The sequence below is a fragment of the Callospermophilus lateralis genome, unplaced genomic scaffold, assembly GCF_048772815.1.
Source record: "Callospermophilus lateralis isolate mCalLat2 unplaced genomic scaffold, mCalLat2.hap1 Scaffold_63, whole genome shotgun sequence".
Lineage (NCBI taxonomy): Eukaryota > Metazoa > Chordata > Mammalia > Rodentia > Sciuridae > Callospermophilus > Callospermophilus lateralis.
The window spans coordinates 8,207,485-8,221,140 of record NW_027514713.1 but is presented as its reverse complement, the minus strand read 5'-3'; the positions used below and the strand labels follow the sequence as shown (position 1 = coordinate 8,221,140).

Here is a 13,656-nt window from a genome sequence, read left to right as displayed (position 1 = left end):
TCTTTTTCTAGGGCTTTGAGGTCTTATGTTAGGTCATTTACTCATTGACTTTCCATTCTTTCATGAATTTAGCTTAATAGTGTCCCAGAGATTTTGACAAGTTTTATTAGTTCTCATTTATCTCTGGTAAGTATTTTAAAAATTTCATCCCTGATTTCTTCTTATGTCCATTGGTTAGTCTCTAGGTGTTGGAGTTTTTTTATTTTTTATTGTATCAATTATTTCTAATTTCATTCCATTATGATCTGATAGAATGCAGGGTATAATCTCTTTTTTATTTCATAATTGTTGCTTTGTGGCATATTTTAGAGAAGAGTCTGTATGCTGCTGAGAAGAGCATGTATTCGTTGATGGATATAATACTCTTTATATGTCTGTTAAGTATAAATTATTGACTATATTATTAAGTTCTATAGTTTTTTTGTTTAGTTTTTGTTTGACGATCTATCCAGTAGTGAGAAAGGTTTGTTAAAGTCACTCAGTATTATTGTATTATGGTCTATGTAATTCTTGAAATTGAGGCAGGGTTTGTTTGATATATGTAGATGCTCCAATGTTTGGGGCATAAATATTTAACGTATTATGTCTTGTTGATGTATAATTCCCTTAAGCAGTATGAAATGTCTTCTTTGTCCCTTCTGATTAACTTTTGGCTTGAAGTACACTTTATCTGACATGGGGATAGAAACCCCTGTTTGTTTACTCAGTCCATGTGAGTGGTATGTTTTTTCCCGTCCTTTCATTTTCACTGTGTGGATGTCTTTGCTTATGAGGTGAGTCTCTTGGAGACAACAGATTTTTGGGTTTTGTTTTTTTAATCCAATCTGCCAATATATGTCTTTTGGGTTTATTAGTTTAGACCATTAACATTATTTTTGAGATATGATTTGTGTTCCCAGTCATTTTAGGTTATTTCTACTTTTTACTTTGAATTAATTTCTCCTTTGATTGATTATTCCTTTTGTATGGCTCCTCCCTTTGTTGATTTTTTTTGACTTTTTTTTCCATCTTCATGGAATATTTTGTTGATAATGTTTTATAGCACAGATTTTCTAGTTATGAATTCTTTAACCGTTTTTTATTACGGAAGGTTTTTATTTCATCTTTAAATCTGAAGTTTTATTTTGTTAGATATAAAATTCTTGGTTGGCATCCATCTTCTTCAGAACTAGGTATATATTATTCCAGGACCTCCTGGCTTTGAGGGTCTGGGTTGAAAAATCACCTGAGATCCTAATTAGTTTCCCTCTATATATAATCTGATATTTTTTCTCTCATAGCCTTTAAAATTCAATCCTTATTTTCTATATTTGACCTTTTTTTAATGATGTGTCTTGATGTGGGTCTGTTGTGATCTTGTACATTTGAGGTCCTCTTGTATTTGATTTTCCATTTCATTCTTCAGATTTTGGAAATTTTTTCATATTATTTCATTGAAAAACTGGGCATTCCTTTGGTTTGTATCTCTATGCCTTCACCTATCCCGATAAATCTTATTTTGGTCTTTTCTTGTTATTTCATCATTCTTGGAAGTTCTGTTCATGGTTTCTTACCATCTTCCCTGTGTAGTCAACTTTATTTTCAAAATTATATATTTTGTCTTCATTGCCTGAGGTTCTATCTTCCAAATGGTCTAGTCTATTGATAGTAATTTCCATTGAATTTTTAATTGGTTTATTGATTGTTTCATTTTGAGGATTTCTGGGGTTGTTGTTGTTGTTGTTGTAATTTTCTGAGAATCTCTGCCTCTGCAATGATCTTTTACCTCCTCAAATTTATCTCTGATTTTATTCCTTATATCATTCTTTATGTACCAGGTCAGTCTAATATGTACTTTCTAAATTCCTTTTCTACATTTCTTTTACTGTGTTGTCTATGGGTTTAATTATTGGATCATCTTGGTTTGTTTGGGCCACTTTGTTCCATTGTTTTCTCATGTTGTTCTTATGTCTGTCCTTCTAGCAGTGTGGATTTCAAGCAGTACAGTGTCTACCCTGTAGATTAATAGTGTCCCTGAAGATTTCTAGTACCTCGCCTTTAAGGAAGAGACAAATAATAACTGCACCCAATACAAATAATATACAGCCTTAAACCAAATAGCTCCTATTAAGGCATCCACAGTTTTATTCCATTAAACTGAAATGATGTGTTCAATTATTGTCTACAATATAAACATTAAGTTTGCAAAAAAGCTTACAGTTTCCATTGGTGGACAAAGAGAGAACAAAAGTCATGTAGGGTGTGATGTTTATGAGGAAGGATCAGAAAAGATAGAAGTTAAAAAATTATAGGAAGAATGAAGGGAGGACTTAATAGAGGTTGGGTGTTAGCAAGAGAAAAGTGAGAAAGAGAATACAAGGAAACAGATAAATGAGAGGGGAATATATATATATAATTTTTTAAAAGAAAATAATAACAAAACTGTAATGTACTATTCAGATATCCCAGTCCTCAATAAAATGATCCATGAAAAATACTTGGTTTCAAAAATGGTAGACATGTGAGAGAAGAAAAAAAAGGAATCTGGATGAAAAATTGAACACTTTTTTCCATTGCAGTTCAAGTTTCTCAGCTTCTCTTCTGAGCAGTTAGGTATGTTGTCTGGAATTTGATGCTAGCTCTACCCTCAGGGTAGTTAGGGTTGCTAGGGTGAGAGTGTTAGTCCTGGAAGCGGAACTACTAGAGCCAAGGTGTAGGCTTAGGTACGTTCCAATCTCTTCACTGCGTGCCTATTGGTCTGAAGATTTTAAGTCATCACACCTCCAAGGCTCAGCAATTGTCTGTCCACATTGGAAGACTGTACCTCGGGAATCTCCTTTAGGTTCTACACATGTGATGTAGGAATCTGTTCTTAGCCCACAACTTTGCCTGCAGACCCCATGAACCCTGGTCATCATTTGGTCTCCAAACTTGATCTCTTTCTTTGCCTGTCCTTTCAAATTCACAGTCAGGCACTTTTCTTCCAGCCAGTACTGCAAGCAGCTGATTGGATGGGGAGGGGAAAGCCAGGTGGGTTTCCTTGATCAGTATTCTCCTGTGTAAATGTCCCTCCATGCTTGATTTTCCCTGGTCACTTTGGAACACTCTCTATCACACAGCATGGGTTTGCCTTGCACATTTTTGGGGCCAGACTTCGATCTGCCAATAATTGACTCACCTAACTGCAGGCCCCCCAGCCACTGCTTCACAAGGGTTCTTTCTGCTGTCCTCCATGCATGCCGCCAAGAAAGCTGGTGGCTTCCCTCCTGTACACACATGCTGTGCAGCACAGCTTACTGATTTTTTTTGTTGTTGTTGTTGTTTTTTGAGCAGTATCTCTGAGCTCTTAAGCTCTCCATACCGCAGAACACCTCTGTTTTCCTAGGAATGGGGGTTCCTTTATTGCTTTACTACATTCACATAGGGATTATTCTGGTTTGTACTTCCAGCTATTTTACAGCTCTGGAGCTGGGGATCTTTCCCCCTTATTTTATTATACAAGATCTCTTGAGTCCATGATCTGTTTTGAGTATCCAGTATTAAATTCCAGTTAAGTCCTTCCTAGTTCTGGACCATTCACCCATCTTGTTGAAAAAAGTGACCTTTTTGCTTTTCTTGGTTCACTCCACAGATCTGTCAGGGAAGCAAATACTTTATTCAGCCATCTTCCTGCATTTCCAACCGTTTTTTTTTTTTTTTTTTTTGAAAGAGAGTCTCACTAAATTGCTAAGGCTCATCCTGAATTTTTGATCCTCCTGCCTCAACCTCCCAAATTTCTGGAGTTGCAAGCACACACCACTGTACCTGGCTCTTTTAATATATTTAATCCAATATAATCTATTCTATATTATTATATGTTTTGTGTCTGTGTAATTTAGATATCCATGTAATATGAATAATATGTATCATATATCTTAGGTATATAAGTAGTGTGTAGTATCAGTGTATATAGTATGTTATGTACACTGTTGCTATATAAGCATATCTAAGATGTTATTTTTAAAAGAATTATTAAAAATTTTTTTTACATAATAAATTTTTTATCATACATTTATACTGAAATTCATTAAATGACATAATATTCATTGTTACTTTTAATTGGAAAACTTAGTCAAAAATGTTTTAAGTTACAATACTTGTAACCCTGGGGGAACTATCATTTTTGTCTCCCCACTGCCTCAGTACACGTTATACATGGTAGAAACTTTGGATAAAACACACAACACTAATTTTTTTTTATATACTTTTTTATTTATATTTAGCTTCTCTGTTGATTCAGTGGTAATTAAAGAATCTGATGTACAGAAATCAGTAGTACATCCTGGAAGTTGTCTAAAAAAGAATATTGATCATGCAATAGAGGTATGTTATTTTTAATCTTCATTTTTAAACAGTTATGTACACTGATACTTTTTCTTACTATCAATTTTATGTCTTCAGTTTTGTAATTATGTAGTAAATATTTGGCTAAGATTAAGCATAAATCATGAGGATAATACCTTATGTAAAAGATCCAGAATGTCTATAGAAATATTTTTCATAGCATAGGAAAAACACAGAGAAAGTTAAATTTGAGAATTTTCCTCCCCTGTTACAGTTTAAATTTTTTCTTTGTAACATTTCTTTATGAACTGTGTAACAAATCAGCTTCAGTACCATGGCCAACATAGTCTTTTCTTCCCATTATGGAAGCGGAGGGTATCTTCAGAATGGTGTATAGGATTCCCTAAAATCCAAGGTGCTAGGGCTGGAATAATGGATCAGGCCACCTTCCAACAGAAATAATGATAGAAAAACGCTTTTTTTACCGTGCTTGCCACTGAACCACTCTCTGCCTGTCCTCGACATTGTATTATTCAAAACTTTTTTCAACCCCCAACTGCATCATCATCTTCACTAAATAATTCTAAATTCTAGTAAAAATTAAAATCACTGACTATTGCCCATTCTCATTCTGGATATTAAGAAGAGATATGAGCCACACTCATCCCTTATTAAATGTCTGTTGGATGAAATTCAAATAATTGGTAAATAAACAAATACTTTCATGTTGACTGTATATCTACATTTCTAAAAGAAGATTTATTTTTTTAATTGATAAAAATAATTTGTATGTGGAAAATTGTGTTCTTTTAATAAATACCAAGAAGAAAATTTGCTCATGATTTCATTATCAAACATAGCCACTTGTTAACATTTTACCTATGTCTTATTAATTATATTTAAGTATCTTTAACCCACCCTAGAATTTATGCTAATAATTACAGATATGTAAATATATTTCTCTCTTTGCATCTTTAAGTTTATAGTAAGTGTAATTATTTCGTAGGATTATTAGATTAAATGTTTTTAGTTAAAAGATAACTGAAATTTATTTTTATTTGAAAGTGTCCAAAAATAGTGATATTTTTGGAATATTGACTACATCCTTAAAATTAATGGTATAAAATCAGTGTAAATTGTCATATTTCACCCTTCAATTTAGTTTTCTAAGGAATGTGGAATGAAACAAGAAACAAACATGGTTAAATTTTTGGAAAAACAATACCAAGAAAGATTAGAAGAAGAAATAGCTAAGGTAAGTTTATAGTTTATCTGCAAGGTTTTCTTGGTTTATAGATTTTCTTGATCTTTGAACTGTCAAAAAAAGCATGGATTTTATTGATGGTATGTACTTTGTTTTTATTTGTAAGTTTCATATATAGTCCATCAAACAGTTGTGTAACAGCATCAACTATAATTGCTGCTTCATAGAATGTTTTGTGGTGCTTTTCATTGAAAAGAACGTTTTTTCTTGATATAGAATAGTAATTACAATTTTTCAGAATGCCACAAGTTTTTATATATGTGTTACATTGTAAATAGTTACCTTGTGAAGGAGTTTGGCATTCTAAAAATGAGGGGAAAGTTATGAAGAGAAAAAGTAGTTGTATTACCCTGATAAATTATTGTAATGTTAGATAATAACTACAGATACTGATGGAGGATTGTCACAGAACATTATCACTCATGGCCAAGTGAATTTTCTTGGAAGGAAGAAATATAAAGACTTTTATTTTTTTTTTATTTTTGTACTGAGCATTTATTGATGTTATAGTTAGAAAAGTTTTGCTTGTTTTATTTTAAAAGGCAGGCAGTAAAACACTTTGATGTTAAATTTATTGAAAAATAGCCTATCTCTGTATCATTTTATCAGAGGATTTATTTTTGTTTTTAAAACTATGAAGCCAGGCTTTTTTCTAATTCATATAATTTTGAGTAATGACCCACTTTTTAAATCCAGCTGGTATTTATAAATCTAATCCTTTTTTGTTTGTTTGATTGATTTCTTTAGGTCATTGTGTCAATGAGCATTGCATTTGCTCAACAAACTGAACTATCTAGACTATCAAAGGGAAAAGAAAATACTATGTCATCAAAACAAGCACTTACTTTCTGTCAGCAAAATGAAAAACATTATTTTAATGAAATGAAATTATCTCAGGATCAAATTAATCTTCAGACCTCTGATGCATTGGACATGAAATTTAAAGAAGAATTTAAGCCACTTAGTAAAGAGTTAGGAGAAGATGGAGAAGTTCTATTACCAAACAGTGATCATCTTGATGATATAACAGAATCAGAGGTCCACCAACTAACTATTTCAGAAGAAATGTTCTCCAAAGACAAAACATTTATAGTTAGCGAATCTGTAAGTATGCTTCTTTGAATATAAAAAAGAAAAACTTATAATAATATCTTCAGTTTAAAACAGTAGCAATAATGCTGATTAATAGAGAATGAAAGTATGAAGTCCAGTCTTGACTTTAATGTATTTTATTAATTATAAGGTATTTGATTAAGTGAAACAATATTGGTGTGAAGTATAAAATAAATCAGGTCATAGTATTCTTGGTTGTCTTATGGACATAGTACATGTTAAGTTCTCATTGTAAATTATACCTGTGTTAGTTTTATTTAAACTAATTGAAGATTAATTATATTATAACTAGGTAATACCTGTGGCCAAATGATTTTCTCAATTAAATGTAAGAACATAAAAGGAAATTGCTACGAATTCAAGAAGACAATTCAAAGTATCTTATTATCTCTATACTAATTCTTTTTTCTTGTTAGTTGAGGATCTGTTACCCCAACGAATTGCAGCCTTTATTAGAAAACAATAAATTCTATTTCTTTTAAAATTATCTGAATTTCAAATTTATTTTATGTGTTCACGATAGATATATCTTGTTCAGAGGAGTATTCAAATAAAACTGTCAGCTTTTTATGTAATGCAAAACTTGTGAAATGTTTATGAAAACTAATTTAGCTATAGCTGTTCAAGGCAGAATGATTTTAATTAGTATCTTAAGGGATTGAAGTATTCATAGAACCTATTGACTTGTCATGAGTGTGAGAAACTCATAAATGTAAAGCATTTATTTCCAAATAAAATTTATTATAATTTTTCTTTGAATAAGCAGTTTTCTATAATACGGTGATGACCAATGAATAAAAATTAAATAGGCAAAATTCCTTATATTTTGTGAACTTAATTTTTAAAAATATTTTTCTAGTTGTATATGGACATAATACCTTTATTTTGTTTATTTTTATGTGGTTCCCAGGATTGAACCCAGTGCCTCATGCATGCTAGGCAAGCGCTCTACTACTGAGGCACAACCCTGGCCCTATAAACTTTGCATGTGTGTGTGTGTATATTTGTTGTTGTTGTTTATATTATTTCCCCATTATAAAATATCAAGAGATATAAAGGAGTTATAACTTTATTAAGAGAAGGGGCTAGAGATGTAGCTTGGTGGTAGAGCACTTGCCCAGCATGTGTGAGGCCCTGGGATCAATCTCTAGTATGGGCGGAAAAAAAAGTGGATGGGGTGGGGGTTGGAGGGGGTGGATAAAGAATCTTGAGTATTTTGTTTTTCTCTGTTAGAATTAGATTTTAGCTAAACTATCTTGTAAGTAGCTGTTTCCTTTTGGAAAATAACATGTATGGTGGTAATAAATTAACTTCATGTTGTTTTGGAATTATAAATAAGAAAAATACTTTTTTAAAAAAAGTGATTTATGGGCTGGGGTTGTGGCTCAGTGGTAGAGTGCTTGCCTTGCATGGGTGAGACACTAGGTTTGATCCTCAGCACCACATAAAATAAATGAAAAAAGGTATTATGTTCATCTACAACTAAAAAATAATTTTTTTAAAAAAAGTGATTTATGCTTTTGTTTAATAATAAAACTAAAACTCAGATGCTTTATGTTGTTAATAGAATTGTTTTCATATTCAGTTAAAGTATCAGTGCTGACTAATTACCACAAAATATGTTATGATTGAGTTTTTTGCTTGTGTTTTTTCCTATCAAAGATTCATGGTAAGATGTTGACATCAAGCATGGATGCTTCTAAACAAATGATGTTAAACGAAGAACAGTTGGAAGATATGAGGCAAGAACTTGTACGACAGTATGAAGAACATCAACAGGCCACAGAACTGTTGAGGCAGGCACACATGTGGCACATGGAGCAGCTACAAGAAGAGATTAAGAGACTTAATAGACAGTTAGCCCAGGTATGGAACTTTAGAGTCTCTTTTCTCCTCAATTGAAATAATGGTATTTTTTATGTGGCTTTTTTTTAAGTCAAAATTATTTTTCCTAGATACAAATAAATTACAAATACTTAACATCAGGAAGTTCCTGGGATCAACTTTAGACCTTGTTAGGCACACCTAACTCAACTGATATAATGTGCATTATCATTTTATTTAACTGCCTTTCAGGCACTGGAAATGTGACTACAATATAAATTTTAAAATTCTATTGACCATACATAGCTAAAGCACTTTGAGAGTTTTGGAAATATTATACTGAGGTACTTGAGTATACAGTTGCTGTCATTCACTTTTTCAATGTTCATTTGTAGTTCTGTGAGTCTACCAATTACCATCTCCAAGGTTTATCTTTAGCTATCTTTAATCCATCTTTTTAATCATGAATGGAAATCTTCTGAAGTAATCTGTTTCTAGAACTCTCTCAGAGGACACATCTCTTGTTGATTAGAGAAATTCAAATTTATATAATATTCTTTTCTAAATTTAAATATCTCATGGTATTTGGGAGCTATATTCTTATCAACTGCTATATAAAATATACTCACAAAATTATTTCAGAAAAGCAAGAAATATTTGCATGAAAGTTCTTATGAAAACAAATTTATTGAATTTAATTTTGAAAACTAAAACGTGTATTTTTTAAATATAAAATAATAGGGAAATTGATATTTGAGAATAAAATATAGCATTTGAAAAATCAGTTTTGTGGGGCTGGGGATGTGGCTCAGGCGGTAGCGCGCTCGCCTGGCATGCGTGGGGCCCGGGTTCGATCCTCAGCACCACATACAAAGATGTTGGGTCCGCCGAGAACTAAAAAATAAATATTAAAAAAAAATTCTCTCTCTCTCTCTCTCTCTCCTTTAAGAAAAATCAGTTTTGCTTTTCTTCATTGCATTTTGTGAATTTATTCTTCTAAAATTTCAATGCAAAAATTGACAGAGAAAATATTACTCGAACTATACAAATTCCTGAATATTTAAGTTTAAATAACTTTTTTTCTAAAGTTGCAAATTTTGCATTGAACTTCATATGTGCCTTTTAATCCCTAATAATGAAATATGAATCATAAGGTAGAACCAAGGTCTCTTGGTCCCAAGGGGTTAAAAGAAATCTGCTTTTTACCTCTATCGCAATCAATATTCTTCCATGACCTCTTTTCTTATTTAGAGATCCTCATTAAATAACAAAAACCTGGTTTCAGAAAGAGAAAGGGTGCTTTTAGAAGAGTTGGAAGCACTAAAGCAGCTGTCTTTTGCTGGAAGAGAGAAGCTGTGTTGTGAGCTGCGCAGCAGCAGTACGCAAACACAGGTAGTATTGACTTTGGTGCATTTAGGAACAGTAGATCAACAATGCAGTAGGATTTGTTTGTCTTTATTGTTGATAGGTGACGTATTTTTATAGTTACTAAGCTTAACATATTGGTGATCACTTAGATGGAAGGTAGGTGGAGTCAAAATGCCTTGCTTTCTGTTTAAGATAATTTGAATCTGGCATTGCTGTAGGAGAAACTGTTCTACCAAGGAGCAACCTTTATTGACAACCCTTATTGCCACACTATATAGAGTATATTAGTTTGAAGCCATTAAAACATTTTTCATCTCTACACTTGAATGTTTTATCCTTTTCTTGATACTGCTGATCTCTTGATAAATTGTAGTTAAATATTATTTCAAGCACTTTCTGGTTCACATCATACCAGTACAGAAGAATGATATGCTGTTTTTAAGATGACAGGTTTTCTTTCTGTCTTGTCCTCTCTGCCGTTGCACAAACTTAAACAGAATGAAAATGAAAACCAAAGGGAAATTGAGGAACAGACATTGAAAGAAAAGGAAATGGACATAAAACCTGAAGATGTACCTCCTGATAGTCTGTCCAGTGAAAGCTATACAAAATGTGTATTTTTTCAGTGCAAAGTCAATTAAAATGGTTGTTCAAATGTAATAAACTTTATTCATCCTGATTTTTATCTTGTATATGTGTATTTTCTTAAAATGTCAATCAGTTACAAACTTGCATTGCCTCAAAGAAACTTTTTAAACCAGAAAATTAAGTATTTTATGATCCTCTTTTGAGTAGTTACTGATTCACCGGCCAAGGGAAGATTACATGATAAGGAGTCTAAATTTAGGAGACAGTCATATGTGCCCAGCCATTCTTGCTGGAGGTAAATTATTTGAATTGGCAGCAATTTTCTGGGGAATGCAATAAACAGGGTCAACTTCCTGAGAGCTCTGATGTTCTTACTGCAGCTGTCAAAGTTGGGGCCACTCCGCCCTCTTCCTTAACCAAGGTCTCAACCCCCTCGATTGAGGCAGGCCACCGAGGAGTATGGTTCTCTATTTCTTTGTCTAAGTCTTGTAGTCCTGATGTATCCAGTGCAGAAACCCCTCCCTAACCCATAGGAATTCATGTGTTTTGACTTTTCAGTTGCAGCAGGAAGTCAAAGACTGGAGTGCATCACACGCTGAGCTCAGTGAACAAATCAAATCATTTGAGAAGTTCCAGAAAGATTTACTTGTAGCTCTTAATCACAAAGATGATACTATTAATGTAAGTTTATACTCCAAATACATGTTTCATCTCATGAATTCTCCTGAAATCTTCTGAATTAAAATCGAGAGTCTTCCAACCTTTTGCTTCTTTTCTAGGCTTTGACTAATTATATCACACAGTTGAATCGGTTACAATGTGAATCTGAATCTGAGGATCAAAATAGAGAAGATGAGTCAGATGAATTAACCAACGGAGAGGTAGCAGGTAAGATCAGTCTCAGGGAGGTTGAATCCTTTTTTTGCTTTCTTGTCTTTAATTAAGTATTTATACAGATGCCACTTTTCAGCTGGCTGATTTTCTTCTTAAGCTTCAGGGTTGTAGACACATATCACTGGATCTATAGATATGTCTGTTGCATTGGCAGAGGTGGGTTGCTGGGGTATAATGTAGCAATAGGCATGTGAAGAACACTGACTTTTTCTATTCCATTGAAAACTAGTAAGTACACTGCAGCTACAATAGTCACATCCTATACAATACTTAGAGTATTGAACATTGTACAGTAAGAGAAATTTATTTCTTAACTTATGCAGATGATAGTTGATTTTGATACTCATCATCTCTATGGCTCTGTGGTTTTAAGGTCCACAGTCAGTCTTAAGAGTCCGGAGGTAGTTGGAACCATAAACTAAGGCTGTGAGAACAGAGGCTAGAGACTATCAGAAATCTAGAGAGAGGGAGTGTAACAGTGTTTACTGATGAGGAAAATATTTCCACATGTTTTCTCCCAAGTTGGATATTGCTTACATAGCAAGTATTTCAAACCACACCTGGTAGTAGATTCAGGGAGAAAATAGAGGATTGAATCTTTCTAAATAAGACACTTACTTGCCCAGGTGAAGATAGATCTGAGAGAGAAGAAAAGATTTTATCTTACAAGAATAGCATAGATAACATTTTAGTTGTGCAAACTAGAAATTCACCTTTTTTTTTTGTTTTGTTTTTAAGACAGACACAGTACTTTTATTTATTTTTATGCTGAGGATCAAACTCAGTGCCTCACACATGCTAGGTGAGCACTCTACCACTGAGCCACAACCCCAGCCTGAAATTCACCTCTCTCTCTCTTTTTTTTTTTTTAAATCTAAGCTTGCAATTCTCTTAAAAGTCATTAGTCTAATCAGTTTAGTTATTTAATTGATTTTTTTTCTTCTGGTGTTTGAACACAATCATTATTTAGTTTGGGGAAGTTAGGAGAATATAGAGTTAAAAGTAAGGAAAGAAAAAGCTAAAGTCTTTTGTTTTTTAGGTGATCGGAATGAGAAGATCAAAGATCAAATTAAGCAGATGATGGATCTCTCTCGGGTATAGTTCTTTGTTAGAGTCCCATAGTGCCTGTGAATTCTTCCTGTGCCTCACTTTTAAGAATACCTCTCTTTTCTGCAATTTTTAGACACAAACTACAATATCAGTAGTTGAAGAGGATCTAAAACTTTTACAACTTAAGCTAAGAGCCTCAATGTCCACAAAATGTAATCTAGAAGGTGGGTTCTTCTTGAGAAGAAATTGCCATGTTGGAAAGACTTAAAATTTTATTGCAAAGATAAAGAATGGCTTCTTGCTTTCATGCTTCTTACTTTTCTTGGCACTACTCCCTCAAACAAGTTCTTAAGTCCTTGTACACATATAGAGATAAGCTGTTTTATCCTTTACAGACCAAATAAATAAATTGGAAGGTGACTGCAATTCACTACAGTCTTCTAAAGTTGGACTAGAAGAGGAATGCAAAACTCTAACGCAGAAAATGGAGATTTTAAATGAACTCTACCAGAAAAATGAGATGGCACTACAAAAGTAAGATTTTCATTGTTTGTTATTGTTATCACTGTGTGAACTAACAGATAATTTTATCTTTTCTTAAGATTATTTACAATTTCTTCTAGTTGTAATAAGTAGAGATTTGTCTTTTTTCCTTTGTGTTTTGTTTCCTATAAGTTGCATTTTTCTTTTCATCGTCAGTCTTAGGAGTCCTGAGGTAGTTGGAACCATAAACTAAGGCTGTGAGGACATCATAATCAATTGTCAAATTCATATGAAGGCAGGAAGTGGTAAAAAGGTATTAACAGTCACTGTGGAAATACCTCTCAAAGTTCAAGACCCTTTCTATGATCCCCCTATTTATTTTAATTACCTTTCATTGTGATCAGTTATGTAATTCTAATGTTTTGAACTTGTATCTCTAACTCTGGACCTTTAAAAATACTGAGTGATTTGGAATGACATGTTTTAGTAGAATAAAAACTTCAAAAAGGAATAATATTTACTTATTGATGGTACAAGTTTTGGACTTGAATATCTCAGATGTTCACACAAAATTGAACTGTGGCAAGGACCTTAGGAGTTATGATTACAGAAGTACTTGTTTGGAGTATATATTTATATATTAATCTTCTTAGTGTGGAGCTAGTTATTTTTTGAAAGTTCATTTGAAGTTTTTAATCCACAAAAATACTTGAATTCTCTAAAAATAGGTTGTGTCAGATTTTATTTGTTTGCACCTGATTTTACTCTTC

General features: G+C 32.8%; 1 protein-coding gene across 1 annotated transcript in view; it reads left to right on the top strand.

Annotated features, from left to right (window-relative positions):
- Window positions 1-13,656, top strand: part of LOC143389476 (A-kinase anchor protein 9-like) — a 72,698-nt gene that overhangs the window by 49,112 nt on the left and 9,930 nt on the right. The window contains exons 12-20 of the mRNA XM_076842516.1: window positions 4,242-4,341; window positions 5,465-5,557; window positions 6,314-6,670; window positions 8,342-8,545; window positions 11,018-11,140; window positions 11,239-11,347; window positions 12,393-12,448; window positions 12,537-12,627; window positions 12,799-12,937. Of these exons, the coding sequence (XP_076698631.1) occupies window positions 4,242-4,341; window positions 5,465-5,557; window positions 6,314-6,670; window positions 8,342-8,545; window positions 11,018-11,140; window positions 11,239-11,347; window positions 12,393-12,448; window positions 12,537-12,627; window positions 12,799-12,937 (1,272 nt within the window). The remainder of the gene's footprint in view (window positions 1-4,241; window positions 4,342-5,464; window positions 5,558-6,313; window positions 6,671-8,341; window positions 8,546-11,017; window positions 11,141-11,238; window positions 11,348-12,392; window positions 12,449-12,536; window positions 12,628-12,798; window positions 12,938-13,656) is intronic.